The sequence below is a fragment of the Opisthorchis viverrini genome (genome assembly GCF_000715545.1).
Source record: "Opisthorchis viverrini unplaced genomic scaffold opera_v5_103, whole genome shotgun sequence".
Lineage (NCBI taxonomy): Eukaryota > Metazoa > Platyhelminthes > Trematoda > Opisthorchiida > Opisthorchiidae > Opisthorchis > Opisthorchis viverrini.
The window spans coordinates 936,689-958,508 of NW_008751758.1; the positions used below are offsets into that span (position 1 = coordinate 936,689).

Sequence of the window (21,820 nt, forward strand, 5' to 3'; positions counted from 1 at the left end):
ATATATATATATATATATATATATATATATATATATATATATATATATATATATATATATATGCATATATATCGTTTTTTAACTTTCTCTTCTCACTTTCCAGCTACGGTACACTGACTTGGGAATGGTGGCCGGAAACTGCCCTACGGAGTCCTCTTCATCCTCTAATATTTTCTGTGCTTTATAATCTTGGCTCCGTCTTCGGTTTGGACTCGCGTACCTTCGTTGTTCTGGTTCCACGTTTGTTTCACGCTGTTTTAGCAGCAGCTGCAGATCTTCATTTATATCGATTTGCAGTGATAGTGAGTGGGTTAGAAACAGCAAAGGTGAGCTTGCACTCTTTCTCATTGTGCATCAGCCCCCTTTACCGTTGTAAGTACATTGTATACCGCATAATGTCCCGGAGATAAATCAACGGAAGCCTCACATCTTGTCCCATTTCGCTGATTTTTGCTCACCTACTCCAGTGCGTTATCCGAGTAACCCACACAGCTCCAATCCTCGACAAATGGCGTTGGGTACCCGTTATACCGCTAATCGTTAGACGAGGCAAAATCAAGATAAGGGCTGGGCGGCGGGAGTGCTTCCTTCAGCCAACTAGTATTCTCATATTTTTAGAAGAAATGCTGCAGCGAGTAGGCATGTTAAAAAAGATCGTTCGAGAATACTGCCCGGTCTAATCCCCCGACAATCCACCGTGACCATCTACATATTCTCTTTTGTCGGGCACCTCCAAAAACCAGAAATTCCAAGCCATTCAAGCACCACCCGGTACACCCAGTATGATTAGGAGTGAGACTTTCATGACTCAACAGTCAGAATTGGGTTCTTTGTTTCTATCGCGGTTCTCCGAGAAAAATACGAAAATTGCTGCTTGGCAGTTCCGATTTTTGCAGCCGGAGGCCCAAAGTGGAACCCTCAAGTTGGTCCGCGATTTAGATGACTGGAAAATACCAGAAGTTACCTTTTCTTGACAGTCAGGGCATGATCTCCCACCGCCTTTCTTCTTGACTTGGGCGCATCCTATTTTCGCATTCTCAAATAGATTGGTCAGTAAGGTGCTCTAGCAAGCATTCTCTCGAAATCAGGGTTTGCCATTCATCACCTCCGAAACCCGAATATGTTATCCCGCTATTGTTATCGTCTCTGATGAACATACAAAGAATGTTTCACATCAGCGTTACCCTCTGACAGTCTCTGACGGTAACAAAGCAGAGAAGCGAAATCGCTCTCAGTTCCAGGCCAAGAGCTTGATTGGATCGCTTTAAACAGTTGCTGGGGCACATTTGGAAGGGCAACGCGAGATGCTTAAAAAAGGTTGGTGATACGAAACTGCAGCTGCACACAGTGAACCGCTCTCAGACCACCATCTCTCCTAAAAGAACGCCGATGCTCCTTACGTGTCTCACTGTATGTCTTACCAACATACTGTCTTCAAACCTGGCACTTGATAATGAAATAAACAAACCGATTGCAAAAGCCGGTGGGACATTAGGTCGCCCTGAGAGACGCATTTGCGGCAATAGCCACTTACACGTGTACACCAAGCTGTTATTTTGGCTTCACTGGTGCACCGCGGCAAAACCTGGACGCCATATAAAGGACATATTCGGCTTCCCGACCGAACACACTTTCAAAGTTCGCACGAAATCTTCCGGGTCAAACGGAAAGGCGAATCGGCAACACTGACATCCTTCGGAGTTGAACTTCTTCCAATGTGCAACCAGCCCTGTTGTTAGAGCAGATGAAATGTATGGCCTAAACTCCCATCCCTAAATATCTTATCTACAATCAGCTGAAGAATTAAGTTTGAAACTGATGTGCCCGAAACTTCGCCATTTTAGACAACGGGATATCCTGATACTTGACAGAACGGCTTGAAGAACGACTATCCGCGCAGGCTCGAGAAGCTATGAGACGTGACGTATCAGTAGACTGGAAAACGGAGGAGGCATTCGGAAAGGATTTACTGTTTTCACTGCAGCCTCGACCGTATGTTTGCGCAACACGCAGATGCACATACCTTAGTAAGATCGGTCTTAAGAGTCATGAGCGTGCCCATCGGTCCAGCTGCGTAATTCGGAACCGAGGTGTGTTCCTTTTTCTAGTAGGTAACCATCCGCTACAGTACTCGTTAACCATCATTAACCATAGGACTAGTGAGTTACCGCCGGTTTACCTATTACCACCCTGGGGTCTTGTTAACTGGACGCTCTCTGGATTGTGATGTACTGGGGAAAGTGCGGTATGGCGCAGCAAACGTGATAATTGATTGGTGGTGTCGGTATTCCATTGATAACCAAGAAAATGGTGTTCTATTTATTTTGCCGTCAAATTTAGGCTAGCCGATGGTTTGCCTGACGATCTTATTTCCTCGAGTCTACATCGGCGCTTGCGTGCACCGTCATATTCGACTAGATCTATGACTCTCTCTTTATGCACAGATGTTCACTGATTTGACGCTGTTGACCGACTGATCGGATTCGAACGCCAGCCATTAATGCAACAAAAGCCGAAGAGAGTTGAAGCATTAACTGAAAGATAGTCGGTGAATTGAGCGTGAAACACTTAAAAGTAATCCAGCAGCGCAAATGGAGCAGACTTTCTCGTCTAAAGGAATCCGGGTTCGAAATTTCTCCAGCTAACAATCAGATGTTAGTGAGGTAGCACGCGAAATGTCTATCTTGTTCACCGTCCTTCTCAATGTCTTGGTGCATTGGCGGGATACTACGAAGAATATTTCAGAACGAGATATTTAACCCTCGTATTTCTCTCAAACGCCACACTAGGTTAGTCCAAAGTCGTCCTGGAACTGAAGCTGTTCAAATGATGCTTGACTGCGGTACGAAGTCCTCCATTTGATCCATATAAGGGCAGAATAAATTTGTTTTCCCCGCCCTAACATGTCAACTGTTCACGCACACGGCTCGCAGCTGAGAAGGATTGTTGTACTAATGACAATCAGCTGGCAAGTACTGAACTGATATCCTTTTAGTGGCATACAAACAGTGTCGATAAGAGTGTCTGGGAAATCTGTAAATTAACGTAGTTTTACGTTCGTGGAAATCCACTGATTTAGCTTGCAGATGGTGATTACGGGTGCAAAAAGTGAGCGGATAGGTGAATTGACCGATCCGATCAGAACGTCTCCACGGCAAGGTTCGATTGGTCATTTGGATGTCTTTTTTATAGATGAACTGCTCCGTCTCTTGTAGATGAAGATTGTTCATATTAGTTTGACTTGGGTTGTTTGATACTTTCTCTGAACTTTCAGGCTCTTGTACGCTTCACCGCCCATTCTTCCCAGGCTGCCTATAATCGTAAACCTTGTATAAACGGAACAATTCCAGTTGGATTGAGGATTTCCGTTGGCTTTTATTCTGTCGTAACAAAACAAGTAATCGGTCATTATCCGTTCGGGTGGTGGATTTTGCTATACCTTGTGTTTGCGTGAATACTTGAGTACTTCAAAAAGGAAGTAAACTGAAAGACTACATACATCTTGGTATTTGTACACGAGCAGTAAACCTAATGCCTGAACGCCAGTTTCTTTGGACATGGAGTGGGTACAGTATTTTACTATACTCTTCTAACAGACTGTACGGAGCTTGTGAAAATCCGTAAGGAACGTTCTGTCCACGTATCTCATAGATGTACTCTTAGTGGAGCATTACTTAACCTGATTTTCAATCACTCTATTAGTTTTCCATCGGCGCTTGTTTGTACGGCCTTGTAACGTAGAATTTGCAGCCTTCCTTCAAACACTAGGTCCACAGAGGTGATTTTTGGGAAATTTATACTTTTCCATCGGCGCTTGTTTGTACGGCCTTGTAACGTAGAATTTGCAGCCTTCCTTCAAACACTAGGTCCACAGAGGTGATTTTTGGGAAATTTATACTCATTTTTGCTCCTAACTCCATGGACCACCTGGATTAACTGAATGAAGTATTCTCCAAAGGAGCATGACTGTTATGCAAATCTCTGTGTTTTCTGTGAGTCTACGTAGTGCGCGTATGTCGGCAGACACAGTTCCTCCTTTAGTGCTTTCTCTTATTCATTTCTGCCCCAAGTAACTAATACGTGGTTCTGAGTATATTTGGCCACTCTGTACTTTTTTTAACAGTTGGCGCTGTTACATCAGGCTTTAAACTGGTTCACCTTCTACTGCTGTCCACGTACCCTTGCCAACTGTTTGGAGTGGTGTCTGACAATGATTGCTCTCTCCCAATACCCATGGCTGGATGTTTGCGGCAAATCACCGTCTATTCGGTCAAGTCGGTCTCCGATGTGGTTCATCTTTGTCGCTATTGGATGCGTCGTACTACGTCCTACGGCTGCTGTGACCTGGATTCCATTGTGTTTATTGCACCTCTTCCGAGTTCTTGGTAAGAACGATCTGAAGCTGGCTAAATCGTAAGCAGTTTTTTGCGTCACTGTATTCCTGAAGGTTTTCCACCGCATCCGTTCATCACACAATTTTTGGGCTTCCATTATCGCGTTGTACCTGTCTAGGCTTCGGCAACTGGTAGTTGCTCAGTCCTTGAGTTGCAAGATACCTATGCATCGAAAGGTTGTATTCTCGATTCCGTAATTGCTTTCGTCGTTGACAAGCTTAGCCGCCTAAAAAGGCGGATTTATTAAGCACATCGGTCGCATCATCTGCAAGCATGAAGTTTTGGTTTGGTCGCTTAATATTCTTAGAAACATCAGCCAGAGTTTCCATCAACCTTACTAGTATTAAAATATAAAGCACGAACTGTGGTTGTTCTGATCGTTCTAAGGGACCCCGAGATCCTTCCAATAGGTAAACACGAGATTCACTACCTAGGTAACATGACCAAGATGGAAGTTCCGGCCTACTGATGACCAAAGACTTGTTTAGTTTAAGATAGCAGTTGGACAGTGAATTTGGTTGACTAAAAGGGTTGTCGTTTAAGTTTATGATGAGTTGGACATTCAAACACTTCAAGAAGAAACGCCTCTGTGAAGACTAAGATTTCAGGGGCTCGAAATAGTTTAATAAATACATGGAACGACGCAAGGGTGAACACTGACTGAGTTTCCAAGGACGAATCAACTTTACGACCATTTTCAGACATCGAAAACTGTTTTTCCCCCTTTATTTCCTAGAAATGTATGCATCTCCCCTTGTGCAAAATTGTGGCAAAAGTTTGGTGTGAGCTGTGGTCCTAATTCAAATTCCATAAGTCACCGCCTCGGATTTCTGGTCTGCGCTTGCCCTAAATCGTTATTTCCAATAAATGCAGAAGCGAAGATGCTTCACTCCAACGAATTCGCCTCGAGACGCTCCAAAGGTTATGATCCTCAGAAGGCCGACAGCTTCTGATTTTGTTTCCCGCAACAGAATCCTGAAGGCTTCGGAATGGTCAACTGTGTGATCTGTTTCACAGGTGTGTCACGCTGTTGGTAACACCAATTTGCGTCTCATTGTTGTGACCCTCTTGGGAGACAGTAATTTAGTCCGTTCGTTCGTCCTTTCCACAGGGAGGCAAATCGTACATCTGTAGTTTGATGGTATTTGGTGCTTGCACGTAGAGTCGCTCTGAAAAGACTGATCGCGTTTCTTTTTTTCTACTTTCTTTGTAGAATTCATTCAGTTCTCCGTTTGGAAAGCTTTTGAAAACTTACTGCTTTGTTGGCATATTGTGGTTGGCCCTATCATGTCTCGCAGATCGCTGGGCTTTCGGCCGATGGACTGTAGATCAGTGGAATTTCTTCCGGTTCAACTTTCTTACTGGCGGGTCACAGGCCTATGGTGTCCATCCCTGGCACTGGTACCTTAGTCAAGGTATTATGGCTATTCTGTGGACCCAGACTCCATTAGTACTGATTGGGGCACTTGTTGATGGGTCACAAACAGACTGGGCGAACGATCAACGTTTTGTCTTCAGACGGCGTGTCACCATACTGTTGATTTTCGTCGGCACCTGGACGGTCTTCTGCTACAGGTATTTACCAACAACCGGTATACTCTTCTACATGTTCTGTCAGTTCTCCGTTTGGGAAGCTTTTGAAAACTTACTGCTTTGTTGGCATATTGTGGTTGGCCCTATCATGTCTCGCAGATCGCTGGGCTTTCGGCCGATGGACTGTAGATCAGTGGAATTTCTTCCGGTTCAACTTTCTTACTGGCGGGTCACAGGCCTATGGTGTCCATCCCTGGCACTGGTACCTTAGTCAAGGTATTATGGCTATTCTGTGGACCCAGACTCCATTAGTACTGATTGGGGCACTTGTTGATGGGTCACAAACAGACTGGGCGAACGATCAACGTTTTGTCTTCAGACGGCGTGTCACCATACTGTTGATTTTCGTCGGCACCTGGACGGTCTTCTGCTACAGGTATTTACCAACAACCGGTATACTCTTCTACATGTTCTGTAGCACTGACCGTCTGTCGCTGGTTTACCAACTTGTTATATGCCGTGTGTGGTACCCCAGCAGACTGCTTCCTATCAGGTGCTTCGTACATTGCATGGGCTCCGTGAGCTAGACTTCATATGAGGGAACGAACTAGTGCTTCACGTTGAAATGTATATTCTACCCGCTTATTAGGACTGGGACCTTATCGTGCTCAGTAGGGCACGAATGCCAGAGGCTGAAATTGGACTGCTTCAAGACTGCTTGTTAGTTGTCTGTTTCGATACGTGATATTATTCCATTCTGGATGTTTTCTCAACCTCTTAACAAGGTGGAGTCGTACACTGATTCCTTCATTTAAGGCGAAAGAAATGATGAACACGAAATTTTACTTGTCCGTTCTCTTTCCCCGGACCCTAGTCATCGAATGATCCCTCCCTGGCTCCGTGGGCTCTCAAACAACACAATCCAGTAGGCTTTTACTGTTATATTTTGGCGTACTATTTGCTACAGCTAATCAGAATCCAGTGTGCTTATCTTTTTAACAGAAGAGGGAACAATATTTTACCAAGAAACATGAACGTGGACGTATAGTTGGTGCTTGGGACGTCACCATGGCATTATCAAAATTACAACACAGTGTGACTCTGCTTCCTTCCTATAAATGTGAACTTATTATGGAGTGTTCTCGGCTCCAAAGGTAGTTTCCAGGACATCCCTGACCTAACACTTATTGGTAACAGCGATATGGGTTGCATTGATAGTATGACGAACCTAGTTTGTGACAAAATTTCCAAACGAATAAGATTTTCTTAACTGGGCCCCTGTTTCCGTTGTTGATTGGCTTGTTATCCTGTGTGTGGTATCCCTAAACCAATATGGGTATGGCCAAGTGAGCGTGGCAGTAAAAAACATTTATTCTTCAACGGTTGATAATTCTGCGCAGAGGTGTAGAAAATGTCGGGAAACACTTTGTCTCCCGAGAAATAGATAGCTTACACCGTCCCCATGAATCCTCATTTAGTTTTCTGTGATGAAGTTCAAATTTCACTTGTCAGTCTGTCACTATGCGATCTATTCTAATTCATATGGTAACGTCAATGACTTGCGATTAACTCTTGCACAGGGTGAAAATGCTCCTTGCGTGAATCGGAAACTAATAGTGGATATGGAGTCTTCTTGTTCGAGAACAATTCCTTCCTACTTCTTTGAAGCCCTTTGATATGAATTACTTTGTTTGCCCGAACAATGAGTATAGGTTATGGGCTTGGCTAATCAACCTAGAGAAACTTATGAATATTAGAATATTTTAACTAGATGCAGTTTTTAACACACTCAAGCTTTTGGAGGCTGACATATGGCGTAGTTTGCTCGGTTACGAGAACCCCATCTGTTTTTTCACGTAAAACAATAACGTCATGGCAGTTTTATTTCTCACCAGCTCTACAAAAACGGACACATTTGAATCTTATCATCTAACAGTTTGACTTTTGTTTCAGTGGTTAAATTCGCTGCTGGTTTGTCAGTTTTTTCTCTCTCTCATTCCAGTCTCCTAGCTCATAAAGAGTTTCGCTTCTTGTTCCCGTTACTACCTTTGGGAGCATATTTTTCTGCCCGTGCCACACACACNTTACCTTGCCCAGCGGTTCAGTTCAACTGCTCAGGGCTCTGTTCGACTAATACGCCTCCGTTCTAATCTCATCGCTGTGACCCACATCCCAGTCGCACTGTACACATGTCTCATCCACCAACGTGGCCCGATAGATACGGTTTCCGCTTTGCGAAAAGCTATACAACGTCGATTTCCAACCAACCGTGAAATTCTCTCTGAAAATGTGTCGATACTCGCACTGATGCCGTGTCACACTCTGCCTCCAGTTAGGTAAGTTCATGGGTGTCACTAACATTATTTGCGGATTTATGGTGACAACTCATACCCAGCGCGATGTGCATAATATTCAGTTGTTTGAGAACTAATTTGCTTGAGACCGCATCATTATACCTGGAATAATTCTTCAGTCAATTTGACTGAAGAGCCAAGAAGCTATTTTGATCTTGCCGGAAATTTTTAGACTTAGGAACTACACGTACCGTTTGTGTTGGGATCAACGAATACGTCCGCTGCAGCCTGTACACAGACAGCTGGTATTCTCAGGATAGGTTCTTGTGACTTCTCAGATTGAAATGGTCCTGTCCACGAAAATAAGTGCTTCACTGTTACATCTTTCGAGGAATCAGTTTACCTCGGTGCACTGAAGTACGTGCTGTGGCACTGAAAATTAGTGGCACAGTTAAGTGATATTAGCCTCAGTCCTTCAGGCCCCCAGACATTACTCTGTTTAAACTAGACAGGCTAAAATAAACGTTAAAAGTATGATATACTGACTAACAGCCAAGATAAGAGGGGGAAGTTTTCACACTTAATTCGTAGATTAGTATCTGTTGTCGGACTTCGAGCTATGCCAGTGGGCTTGTGTTCAAAATAGCCACTGTGATGCAGAATAAGGTATTATATTATATTAACTCAGTTATTTTTTTGACGAAAACTACATTCCAATCTTCCTAGGTCTGGTCTATTACTGAAAACCCATTAGGCCGTGGCCAAATTCCTCCAATAGGGTGAGAACATCATTAGGGAGATGGGGACAGTTGGTTGGACTACCACAGGCATCCGGGATTCATACACCTTCAACACTTAATCAGGCAATCTGAATTAAAACTGATATGCATGAACGTCACTAACATCGGTTGGCCGCCATAGCTTTTAGCACCTCCATCCAAGCACAGAGTCACATGGGCACTAGAAGACGAATGACACAGCATGCCTCATATGTTCTCACATTCAATGAGATTTATCGTAAGTCATTTTCGTATCGTATTGAGACTGACAATAATTTGATGAACACCTCTGATGATGGCGCGTATCAAAAGTTCAAATGTCCCAATGTGGTCTGAAACATGGGAAATCGAGTGATCCTTGTAGTGTTTCACACACTGCTGAAGCAACCTTTCTGGGAAGTGCGTTGGTGTTCCTTGCTCTTATAAGGACAATGACTCTTCCTATCGTCGTTTTCTTATATTGCGGCGAAAGGTTTTGTTATTCATCTACCTGATATGCTGCAGTCATGCATTTGAATTATCACCAAATTCTCTGTTTTCAGCTTTATCCATCTGAACGTCAGTTTCAAACAGTTGAATTGCGATCCGGATCTTTCCTTATGGTTTGACGGGCAGCGACGGGTTCACTACGATGAGGCTGATGAGTTTTATGACAACCCCGCTAGGTGGTTAAACGAAAGGTTTGATGGCCTCAAACGAACTTCGTCTCGGAAACCCACCTTCATCACCTTGTTTGATCATCTTTTTGATGCGCATCCGTCCTTGAAAAATCTGTTGCTACACGTCTGGGGCTATCGTGAGTGTGGCCGCTTTTTTCACGCCCATTTCCTAACTCACCGGCGATACGGTCGGTATATATACATTTTGTGCCATGCTTTTTGATAAATTGTTGTAAACTTGTACTGCGATGAATGGTTTAACAATTTTAATTACTTTATCGTGAGCATCTCTGTTTTATCGTGGGTGGGGATGCGTCACTCTCTGCACATGTGCTTTTTCTTCTGTCTGGGCGCGCCCTGACAATCTCTTTTAGAAGTGGCTGCTCTGGAGCCACTGGCACTGATATTTTCGAAAGTGAAACTCCCCAGTTCGCGTATTGCAGTTCATCCTTCAATCCTTTAATTCATCCGGCATTCCTTTTCAAAAACTCTGAACATTGGATATGGACTCGTAAGACTTGTGTATTTCCATGCCCGTTATAACTCACTGTTGTAAAATCTTAGCCACATGAACGAACGTACACAAAAGTTACAGGCGCATTAGCCTATCCGGAATAAAGCAACAAGGCCGGTAGTATCGACGGGTGACATTGGAAAACGAACAAACTCTTGTTCGAAAGTTTTTCGGTCAACGCTCATCGTCACACGATTCTCTACTGCCTGACAGATGAATACAGTCGAGCGAATACACATTCACTGCAGTCCGATGTTCTCCCAGTGGAACTGGGAGACGATTTCGACGCCCTCTACGGTGCCTAACCAGGCACACGCTAGTAACGAGTACTGTATCGGAATCCCGTTCCTATCTGAACAAATTTGATGGGTTAATATCGGTAGACAGTTTATCTTGTGGACAGGGATCCAACTGCTTAACTTAGGAATCATTAACATAGGCTTTGAGAACCGATATGTCGGCTTCTGCTAGAGATAAATGCTATCTGCACTATGTGAGTATTTTTTTCCAACACATGTGTGTTTCTTCTACCCAAAAATCTATTCACTTCTGAAGGCGATTTCATAACGTTGTATGATCTCAGTCTGTTTTGACTTTCGTTCACTTCCGCGAGAGGACTAGTTGGTGTCGGAACTACTTTAAATAGATACTTCCAAGTGCCGATGATTATTTACCAGGTATGCACAAGTCTTGATGCAATGTTGGTTCCCAATATGGCCTTCACAGACCACATGCACACGAAACTGGTCCTTATCGCATTTGACAACATTGCCAACTGCACCCCTTAAATGGTTCATGGTTTATATCCTGACAGCTCTATCCCAACAAACGGAGACACGTACCCTTGATTTTTTGGCGAGAGACAAACAGTTCCTTTGGTAAACTGTTAGTACAGTCTTCTGCTGTACCACGGTTGAACAAATGACGTTAACCGCTTCAACCACAAACTGATCGTTTTTGTATCTTGCGTTGTTATTCATGGGACTTACCAGGTGTGTGCTTCCAGCTAGCGAGACGTGATCAAGGTTGCATGGGAAACTACCAAACACTAATGAGGAGAATCCTTTACTTGCACTTCAGTGGTACTTTGGAGGCTATTGGAGTATTTCGCTATTACGGGGGAGTGACGGTGCAGAAATATCCTTCAATATGATGTCTTATAAAGATGAAATTCTGTATACATCGTGCTAAGATTAGTAATTGAGAAACCATCTCATTAAGGTATTTCCTGGAAGAAGTTTTCTTATGAGCATGGAGCACTCTGCTATACGAATAGTTATTTTATGCGGTGCTGGAAAACCTATTTAGGGTAACTCATTGTCATTTTCACAAAGTTGCCACCACACAAACTGATGCGTGTTATCGTGGCCTCCCTGTCAAGGTCTTGTGTTTTACCGACTTCCCAGGTTAATCGGGGTCATCAAACATAATCGTTGTAGTGTTCTTCCTTTATGGAGAAATTCCCAAGATAGAGTAAAGTTTCCTAATCCTGATTTTCTTCTCTGGAGTCTCCTTTTAGAGGGAACACTTCAGACGAGAACGCTTGAATAATGATAATAATATACTACATGTTTCTACTATCTGTCTAGTTCTACAGAATGTGCAAACTGATCTTAACAGTCTTGTTATTCAATTGAACAAGTAAAAATAACTCCAGGACCCGCAATAGATTTTCCCCCGACAACAACCATTGAAGGTAGTCTTCATCATCATCATCGACAGCAATGTGACCACCGTACAACCGCGAGGAGTGTGGATCAGTAAACTATTCTAGGAAGGGAAAAGTGTGGGGACTCACTGAAAAGTCTCTATACCTGTAAGGAAAACGATAAAGGCCAAGGTGCCTGTGCGGCATATCGGAGTAAGACGCTGTCAGCTGGATTCGCCCAACCTGCTTTGCTAGTTTCATCTAGCAAAATTTCAACACATAAACATAGATTGAATTTGACCATGCGGTCCCGTTAGAACGTGACATGAACGCCACTGGATTTGGTTGAGTGCTTATCCTTGCAGACGACGTCCAGGATGAATCACGTGGATATCAGTCAGAGGAGCACAGGCATTCTACAACATCCAGTTTATTCTTACTGCCTAAATTTCGCACAGCCATGTCCTGGCTTACCTTCTTCTAATCTTTCACCACTATAAGTTTGGAATCAAAAAACCGCCTTCCGTATGCGGTTTTCGACCATTCCCAACCACATCGTGATAGGTCTCAGTGGCCAGCTTAGTGATTCGGTTTCATTAACTCGCTCACGCATCTCTTTGTCGCGTACACGCTCCAGCCAGCTGACTTCGGCCATGCTATGAAGGCACCGATGACCAAAGATTTGGAGGTACTCAGGGTCTTGAGACCTCATGGACTAAGTTCCACAGCCACTGAGATTTATGTTACATTTACTTCACCGAAATTCGTCTTTTTCGCCACAAATGACACGAGTTTGCAGATGTTTCTCGGGCTATCTTGTTGCGTTCGGTAACTCGATATGTCACAATCACGGCCGATTTAGCTGACGACACGTAAACTAGTCAACACTCAACCTCGTGACTTTGAAGTTCCATCAGGACGCCTAGAACAGAGCGTCGTAATGTAAAGGTGAAAAACATCCCGAAACACGCATTCCACTTAAAGTTGATTCTGCAAATTAATGACCATCGAATCGTCAGTAAGATTCGAATCGACTAAGTTTTCTCCGGGTGCTATTTCGATTTCTAGGTTTACAGTCCACTGAAGGGTGTATTCAATGTTTGTATCAATGACAAGATTGAACGCAGAGTGTCTTTTGCAAGCCCGACTAGTGGGAAAACTTTTGGACCGTGCATTGGAAACACTTATATGAAGAGGGACGTTATAGTAAGAAGCACGAAGTGAAGTAGAAAATTGCCCGAGCATACTGAAGTGTTATTCTGCCCACAAAATTTAGGGATCCTTTGAACGCGAGGGAAATGGTGACTGTTCGCCAGCAATTTCTGTTAACTGTGTGAACGTCCAGCACTTACGTTGCTGGATGGAGGTCCTACCTGACGCTCTCGAATTCACATCTCGTCTGCGCTCAATATCAGGGAGGCTAGTGCGTATGCTATGACAGGCGTGAGGATTGTACCTCTGGTTGCTACAGTCGCTTCAAGCTTCTTTGTCCCCAGTCCTCCGGGACCCTAGGGGCGCGTCTAATTAGGTCCAAACAAATTAGTCAAAAAACGAAGGCTCACCACCGTATGTTAGTAATGTCGGTGGAAGTCAGCTGGGTCCAACAGTCTGATTTTTCGAAGATGCAAGGAGCCACGAGTTGAGATAGGTAGCAAAAGACTAGCGAATTCGCTGTTAAAAATATTTTCTTCAGCCATCTGAACGCTGATTTCCAATATATTTGATTAAGTCACAAGTAGAAGGCCTCTTAAGTCTCGTTATGCGGATTTGCTGAGACAGCCTCCGCGCATCCCTTACTGCGTCACCCTTCACTTTGGGCCTTCTGTTCCCACGACGTCCCACACAAAGGATCCTTCCGAACTGTCTTACGGACCGAATTACGTTCCAGTCCCGACAAGAGACTGCATCTCCTGTCCATGATTGATTTTGGCCGCTCCTAAATTCAATGATTTATGTGTATTTTATTGGATACACCACAATCAACGTTTCCGGAGCCACATATAGCTGTGATTATTTCNACGATATATATATATATATATCGTTCACCTGTAACACTTCTGGTACCTAGCTGCCATGCCACACGAGGGCTGGGATACTGTCAGGTTGCCAAAGCATAGACAGGGGAAGTTGGGCTCGGACCACGGAACTTCCGGTCAGTTAATTCGTGCCCTAACCACTTGGGCGTTATAAAAGGCGCCTCGCTGTGTTTAACTTATGGATCACAAACCTTTTCCACTATCAAATGGCACTCTTTCCTTAGGTTCTCTGGGAAAATTTTGACGGAATTCTACAATACAAAATTAGTCGTGTCTATTTCAGACTTACTGGTAATCAAGAACTGAACTGCGCCCTCTCTAGCTGATAGCGAAATGGTTGCTTGGTAGCAGGACTCTAGGTAGCACAGCGGCTAAACTCAATACAAATCTGTCCCGAAGAGTACGAATTCTCGAAGGGCGTTCACCAGTGTCATTGTGCTTGGCGTACACAAGCAAAATGTCTCTTGGGCGCTGAGGCATCCTATGTGTGCGTTGAAATCTTCATCAATCACGACTATTTGAGTGGCTCCCGGTGAACGAGAGGGCTACTTCTGGATAGGATTTGTCTTTCACCGAGTCGGATGATGGTGCCTAAATGTATACTATAAGTTAAGGGTGACTAGCATGCCGATCATTGCGAATCCATATAAATCTGGATGTTTGGACATCAGCTGTTCACAGGTGCCCACTCGAGCGTGTAACCCTCCGCCGAATAAACGAGAACCATGCGAGCACCGGTGCAGCTGAGTAATTACCCGAAGTCCACGGTCCATAGTTTCTAGATGATAACATTACAGGATCTTGTGTCTATCGACAAAGTATACAAAGTGCCTACAATAACCTATCACTGGCCAGTCAACTTAGGAGTCGCACGTCAAATGTTGCAATAAAAACAAGAGAGCTAGGTTTAAATAGCGGCCACCAAGCAGCGCAGAATAGTGGTCTGCAATTGGTCAATTTTCTGAGCGTCTGACTGATGCGTCTACAACTGCGATTTATAGAGGGGTGATTAACAGTTGGAACAAGAGATTGAAATGAATAAATATGGGAGGCCTTAGTAGCCATGTGCCTCCGCTTGCCCGCCGACTTGTATGCAGCCAATAAGGCAACCCACCTGATGCCACCACGCGACGGTCGATGTGGCGTGAAGGTAAGTTTGTATGAATTTTGGGCTGAGATAACGCCAGTTTACCAAAACCTAGAAAGGAGGACGAGTAGGGTTCTCCACCAAAGGGTCAAAAGCCTGACCGCAAACCAGGGGAGGAGTAACAGGATATAACACATGTTACAATCCCCAACCTGGAGGGCAACCGTATTTACCATGTCCCTATCCACTGACCAACCTGGAAGAAGAAACCCTAGGGGTGTTAAATCCGCACCTTTTAGTATACTATGAGTTCCTGAAGTTCGCTAACTGCTGCACCACTGTATGGCTCCGTCTGCTCTCGACGACCGAGTGTAGATAGCATCCTAATCTAACCCAGCTTCGTCGGGTTACGCCCATCCTGTGCCGAGAGTCGCACACAACATCTACCTTGTTGATGATGTTTCCTTTTCTGACTTACAAAACCTTGGAGGACTGCGTCAAATCCTGAACATGTGTCGTTTGAATGCCACTTTTGTAAGGAATAATTGCGGCTTCGAAGTTATTTCACTGTGATGAATCATCTTAACCCACGACAAAGCCTTATTCATTACTTGTCCGGCAGATCCAGTAAAATTTTCCCAGAAAATATACTGACTACGGAAGTGACGTGGCAAATGTTTCGAAAAGATGCCTCAGAAAGATTTCAGACGAAACATCCCAGACATACTGTTTCGAATCCGACTATAGTTCAGACAAAATCCAATATATTTCACGTGGGTTTTCATTTCACAACTGATGAAAAGACTTCGAAAAATCTTCAAACCGTTTTATACCGTGCCTTTGAATGTGGCTTTCATGAGTGTGTGTGTGTGGTGAATTCGCTACTGCTGCAGAAATTAGCCGCTTTAGTCAAATGACAAGAAAAGGCTTAAAGTGCATAGCGAAATGAACAACAGCGCTAGCATTTTGGATTGATCCCATCTCCTTGAAACCGACGGCATGAGTGACCTGCCAGGTGGTTCGGAGCGATTTCGAAAAGTCAGAGTTAAGATACTAAACTTTGCAACTCCTCTTTAGCATGCAAGCGCTGGTGCCTATATTCCTATCCCCAAGTGTCCCAGTGGAACAATCAGTCACAAGAGTCTAAGGAGCGCTAGTGTTTTCGGCAAGGTATCATAGGGCTGTTACGTCTGAATAGTTGGTAGTGCGCACAATGGCCGCTCGTTATGTTTACCTGTCTCTTCTAGGTCAAACTTGGGTTAATTCCATCCGAGTCCAGAATGCATATGAGCTATTTGGACTATTTGCATGAAGCCATGGAAATAGCGCCAAACACGCTGAGTATGCGGAATTCTATTATGGCCGAGAAGAGCTAAGGCTATATTGTGAACGTCATAGTTTTTTTATGAGTGCGGGGATGGCTTCGTGTTGTTTATAGGTCTAAAGGCTATGTATGTGTAATCAGCCGTGAAAATGTTCATTGATGAGGTGCTCCACTGCGATCAGTTGATTGAAAGATCATTTGGACCATGTTGAACGGCGGAAAATTTCGAAATATAGAAAGCAGGACAGATTTTTATCTCGAATAGACCAAAATAGTGCTCGATAAGGGACAAGCAGGATCTGGAGCAGCATGTCTGCGGAGCTAAGCATCATACTGCTGGAAGCCCAGATAATGAGCACTCCAAAAGTCAGTAAAACCGTCTGGTGAACGCGATTGAACGCAATCCACGGGCATTAAAGGTTAGTGTACAGAGGAGTACATTACTTAAAAACATGATGAGATGTGGCATTCATCTAACAGAAAAGATCCAGGCACACGTTTCATATAGATCATGGTGTTATTACCACATCCCCAGGAAGAGATAGTTTTAATTACTGGATTCAGTAACACAATTTATTAGCTTTAAACCGTGAACCAGTGGTATTCGAATCCCGGCCGCGACAATTTCGGTCGCTGATGAACAAGAGAGCAGACGAGGTATTGTTTGATACTTGGGACGATGACGTGGTCATTTAGTTGATAGAAGCTGCCGGGGTCTTCCGAATTCGAGAATCGATATCATCTTCAGCCAGTCTATCCGAAAATACGACCGCGCAGCTAAATTAATTTGTGTCGGGTTGATTGGCTCGTCTCCAGGCAAGAGGTTTTTATTAAAGGAAACTACTCACAAGGTTGCTGAAAACTCTTCGACAGCCCACGAGGTGTTTCGCTCTTCGTGGGGCTCATCAAGTAGGCACAGTCTCCGAGTTTTCGTCAACTCTATCTTCTACTTGAACCCAAATTGGACTGATTTCGACAAGTACACTCAGTTGCAAATCAATTTGGTTTTCACGGGAGACAACTCATAAACGAGAGAGTTCAACACTTAAGCAAGGCCACAACGTCAAGACGAAAGCTTTTGTCTGGGTGGAATCAGCATGATATCGCGCTGGTTTGAGAAGTAACTTTTCCAAAAATTGTTTTTTGGCGATATTGAGCGGAAAGCAGAGATCAACTGTGTAAAAAAAACTGATTGGCTTACAGTCTGGTTTAGCTCATTAGAAGCATCGAAGTTGAAGTACGGTGATCCCATGGGAACAACCCCGTTTTTAACATGATCAGGGGAGAAAAATCGAAAGCCACGCATTATTGGATAGAAAGTCCCGAACGAACCTGATGAAAATGTTGCATTTGTTAATAAAGGATGCTTTTCGTGAATTGGTTAGCTCCATACTTATGCTTGTTTGACCGTGATTTCGTTTCCAATCTCTGTAAAGTGGTTAATGATTTACCTACCTAAACATGGTTTCAGTTCGATTCTGCCTTCGGAAGGGCCTTAAGATGTGAAAATAAGAAGTAACCCTATCGGTATTACTTACTTACTGAACATAAACGGAGCCGAACAAAGATTAAGGATGTCAGAATAGTCAAGTGAATATTCACGTGATCAATCGCGGCAACCACTCTGCGTTAGGTGATCGATAGCCAGTTCAGCTTTGGGGACTGAGCTAGTCGCTTGTGGCAGTAAGCCGGATTAATCGGTCCAACTATGATCGATTCAGCTGAGGAGAAAATTTCAATCGAAAAAAAGTGGTCATCAGAGTTAACGTAGTATCCAAAGCCGACTAAAAGTGACTGGTTTTCATATTCCAGCAGGCAAGTTGACACTTTGAACCAGGCTTCGGAAAAACCAAGCATACTTACTTAGGTTTAGATTAAGAAGACGAATGTCAACGGTCTCGTCCGTGCTCAATATATTCGATATTCATTTCAAAACGACCAAATTCGATTTGACATAGCTATTTCGTTCGTTCTTTCGCCGTCCGATAGATATATTTAGTTGCACGCGGATGCTAGAAATAACAGGCACACACAGCTGAGGTCATGAGTAGCACTTATCCTTTGAGGAATCGAAAGGTCATCCGTCAGTTGATGAAAGAGGTTCTTAAAGGTAGCCACTCACAAGGTTGCTGAAAACTCTTCGACAGCCCATGACCTGTTTCGCTCTTCGTGGGGCTCATCAGGTATTCGCGGTCTCCGATTTTCCGTCAACTCTATCTTCCACTTGAACCCAAATTGGACTGATTTCGACAAATACACTCAGTTGCGAATCATTTTGGTTTTTACGAGAGACTCAATGAGTAAGGTCTTGGATGCTCAACTAAAGTAATAGTAAGGATCAGTCATTCAAAACCTATTGGTTTGGACATCAAAGATGCCATTGTATCAGTGGAAAGACGCAATTTAGATGTTGCTGACGTGAATAACAACTCTGATGGGATGGTACTGTGCGACGCCCATGTGTTAACAGCATTCAGAAAATGACTAAGATCAAAATTCTTAGAAAGACATCTCACTTTGCGTGCTAGACGAGTCTTCTTGCTGAAGTGGCCTTTGGACGCCGTCACAATCAACACTGCACATGACTGCATTGAATTTTTTTTCGAGCGGACGTTGCGTTATAAGTACATCCCCACCGTTGCAGCGCTTAATTGCCTGGTTATTAAAAGCAGAGACTTTCAAGAACAGACAGGTTTCAGCATGTTCCCATAGTCCCCTTAACCATCCTGTGAACCCAGTGATGAGGTAAGTTGCGTAGAAATGAACGAGAGGACATCCGCAAGAGTAGAAACCGAAAAGTAGAAGCCACAATGGGCCAAGGAAAAGCGCACGACAAATGTTTCTTTTTTTGGCTTGTTGAATGTTATGCCTCCCTTAACAAGAGTAGAGTACGGATATCGTCCCATTTACTCAACAAAGTGATTGATGACACCTTACAGTTTACAGGGCCACAATCGAAACTTTATTTCTGTAAAATGTTAGAGAAATACCAGTGTATATTTTCTTTCATGTAATCTTATATCTAAGTCGGATGTGTGCAATCGAAATATGATTCAGTGCAAAAGCATGTTTCTCAAAAGAGCGCAAGTTCGGTCCGTCCTAAAGGCGCACTTTCTTCTGCGGGAGTGCTGTACACTAATCAGATATCAGGATAACCTGAATTGATGAAGATAAGCGATTTTTGACATTTCTGCTCACCAGTAAGCTAGATTGAACTTTCCTCTCTGTTTCGATTCATTCTTGTATGTCCTTTCCGTTTCAGCCAGGTGAACAGAAATTTTAAAAAATGCCATTTTACGCATAGATGTTTCTGAAGCTGTGATGCGTGACTTACTGAATGGTAACTTCCATGGGCGTATTGCAGAAGTTCGTGATGGAACACGGACACCAACTCAGTCTTCTGAGTGAAACCAACTCATTTTTTTGAGTAGCTTGAGATCACTGTTATCACGTTTCATAAATTGAACCCTTGAAATTCAAACCACAGATCCTCAGGATCAAATGTTTCAAAGTGTCTTATTTACCAGTCCTACAGTACGACCCAGAAATTAAAACCATACCACTAAACTTCTGGGTATTCCACCAGGTTTGAACAAACAAGAATTTTCGGTCGAGCAATTAATTCGGCTCCTGAGAACCAGTAATTACCTTTGGCTGGTCTGCGACATGGAGTCATACAATCATAATAAATAAATAAAGTTCATCTCTAATCGTGATAGGTCATATAATACTTGAAAAGTACCGACAACTGCCAGAACCCACTTTGCTGCATGTGCTTCAGACGCTTTTCGTTGGATAACTGTAGTTTTCCTTATTTTCGAAAATTTTAAATTCAGTAACATTAATTTCGTCAAAATAAATCAAATTTATCCAGTCGCATCCTGCAGTTAGTAAATGACAGATGAGTCGCTTCATTTGTTGTAACCCGTGGTCTTTATTTGTATGTATACATGAACCCAAGTTTCGCATGGCCACTGCAGTGACATAAAGTAAGATAGCTTGCACTCCGTGTGGATTCACTTTTTTTTCTACGACGCACATTATCACAATCTCAAATGCTGTGATCGCGAAACCGAATGAACTCATCCTGGTCTTTGCCAGTTGTCAATCTTGAACTTTACCAAAATTTTAACTTCACTGTTTCTGAGACCAATTTTACGTTTCAACTGCGATTCTAATAGTGAAAATCCCAGAAGACCGCGCTTCGAATCATTGTCGGTAGTGAGCAGAGATAACTGAATAGATAAAAGAAATCACCTGGTTGGTTATCACAATGCTTATTGGTTGGCTCTCACCACTAATCAGAGGGACCGAGGTGTTACCAAAAAGCGTACCATTCGAGAATGTAGACAGTTAAGCAAGGTTTGGTACATAACAGACCACAAACATTGTGCGGGGACAGGACGACTGTTCAAACGAAACGAATGTTAATATAAATTCCACAAATCCCCCGACTATCCGCTACTTGTTCAACGACAACAAAATTGTGTCCTTCAGTAAGTTTGACTAATGATGCCATCCGCGGAAGCACAACATTTTCCAACCGGCCTAGAAGCGATGGACTGAAGTGGAGGGTAAGTCGGGATTATTTTGTAATACAGCACCACGTGCTTTATTTCGGCCTTCCAAAGTGAAAGCAGGTTTACAGAATTCATCCTGCTCTTCCCAAACTGTTTCTAATAATAAAAAACTAGATGTGAATTACGCCCCCCCCCATTGTGAACACTTCAGCACAACAATATGCACATTGCCTTCATTGCATCAGCAAGCTGCAAACCGGTCATCTATTTCTATTGAATAACACTGAGCTTAAGTCCTAATCGGTCTTTAGTATGAGCGATGGTGTAACCTGTCATGATGAAACCGGACATGCCAAGTAATAACGTAAGATAAACTACTGCAAGGAATAAACTGACAACGCTGGGTAAATGACGTCAGCTCTGAAACAAATCAAAGGACGAGAACTCTGTCAGATGAACAGACGAAAAAAGCGGATGAACACAAAATGATCAACTTTGGTTTTCTAGCACATGGTATAGACCAAGGGGTGCACTTAAAGTGGGCTCCAGCAGACAGACTGGTGCATAAACTGGTACATAATACTTTGATGACTAAAATTCGTCAAATAAAGTCAGCCAGAATGCTGCAGAGTTATCTGTTGGCACGTCATTAGTCATGCGCAACAGAAAAATCAACGAATTTGAATGTTTATGAGAAACTTCAGATTACGTGTAAATGATATATTTAAAATCTGGGTACTAATAGTTCGATGCAGATTTCCCACCGCTAGTTACCCGTACCTTGCAACCGTTCCCGCTCGGCTTGTTCCGCCCGACGAATTGCTGCCTCAGCTGCTTTTCGACGCGCGACCCTTGACTAAAAACATATAAGATCAGAAAATTTCCACAATCTTATTTAACATGTTGGGAACAAAGCAGCACATAAAGGTACACATGAGTTGCTAGGTAAACCACAGCTTAAATCGTTTCATTTCAATCCACGGTATTCCTGAAATGATCGAAGACATGCTTTCAAGGCCTGATATGTGACAC

At 43.4% G+C, this 21,820-nt stretch overlaps 2 protein-coding genes across 2 annotated transcripts in view; one reads left to right on the plus strand and one right to left on the minus strand.

The window, feature by feature from the left end:
* T265_13774 (hypothetical protein) overlaps positions 1 to 9,911 on the plus strand; it is a gene marked incomplete at both ends in the record, with an annotated part of 11,055 nt that extends 1,144 nt beyond the window's left edge. The window contains 3 exons of the mRNA XM_009170459.1: positions 104 to 326; positions 8,046 to 8,263; positions 9,543 to 9,911. Of these exons, the coding sequence (XP_009168723.1) occupies positions 104 to 326; positions 8,046 to 8,263; positions 9,543 to 9,882 (781 nt within the window). The remainder of the gene's footprint in view (positions 1 to 103; positions 327 to 8,045; positions 8,264 to 9,542) is intronic.
* An 11,108-nt stretch (positions 9,912 to 21,019) lies between these two features.
* T265_05436 (hypothetical protein) overlaps positions 21,020 to 21,820 on the minus strand; it is a gene marked incomplete at both ends in the record, with an annotated part of 41,540 nt that continues 40,739 nt past the window's right edge. Inside the window, one exon of the mRNA XM_009170443.1 lies at positions 21,020 to 21,644. Within this exon, the coding sequence (XP_009168707.1) occupies positions 21,555 to 21,644 (90 nt within the window). The remainder of the gene's footprint in view (positions 21,645 to 21,820) is intronic.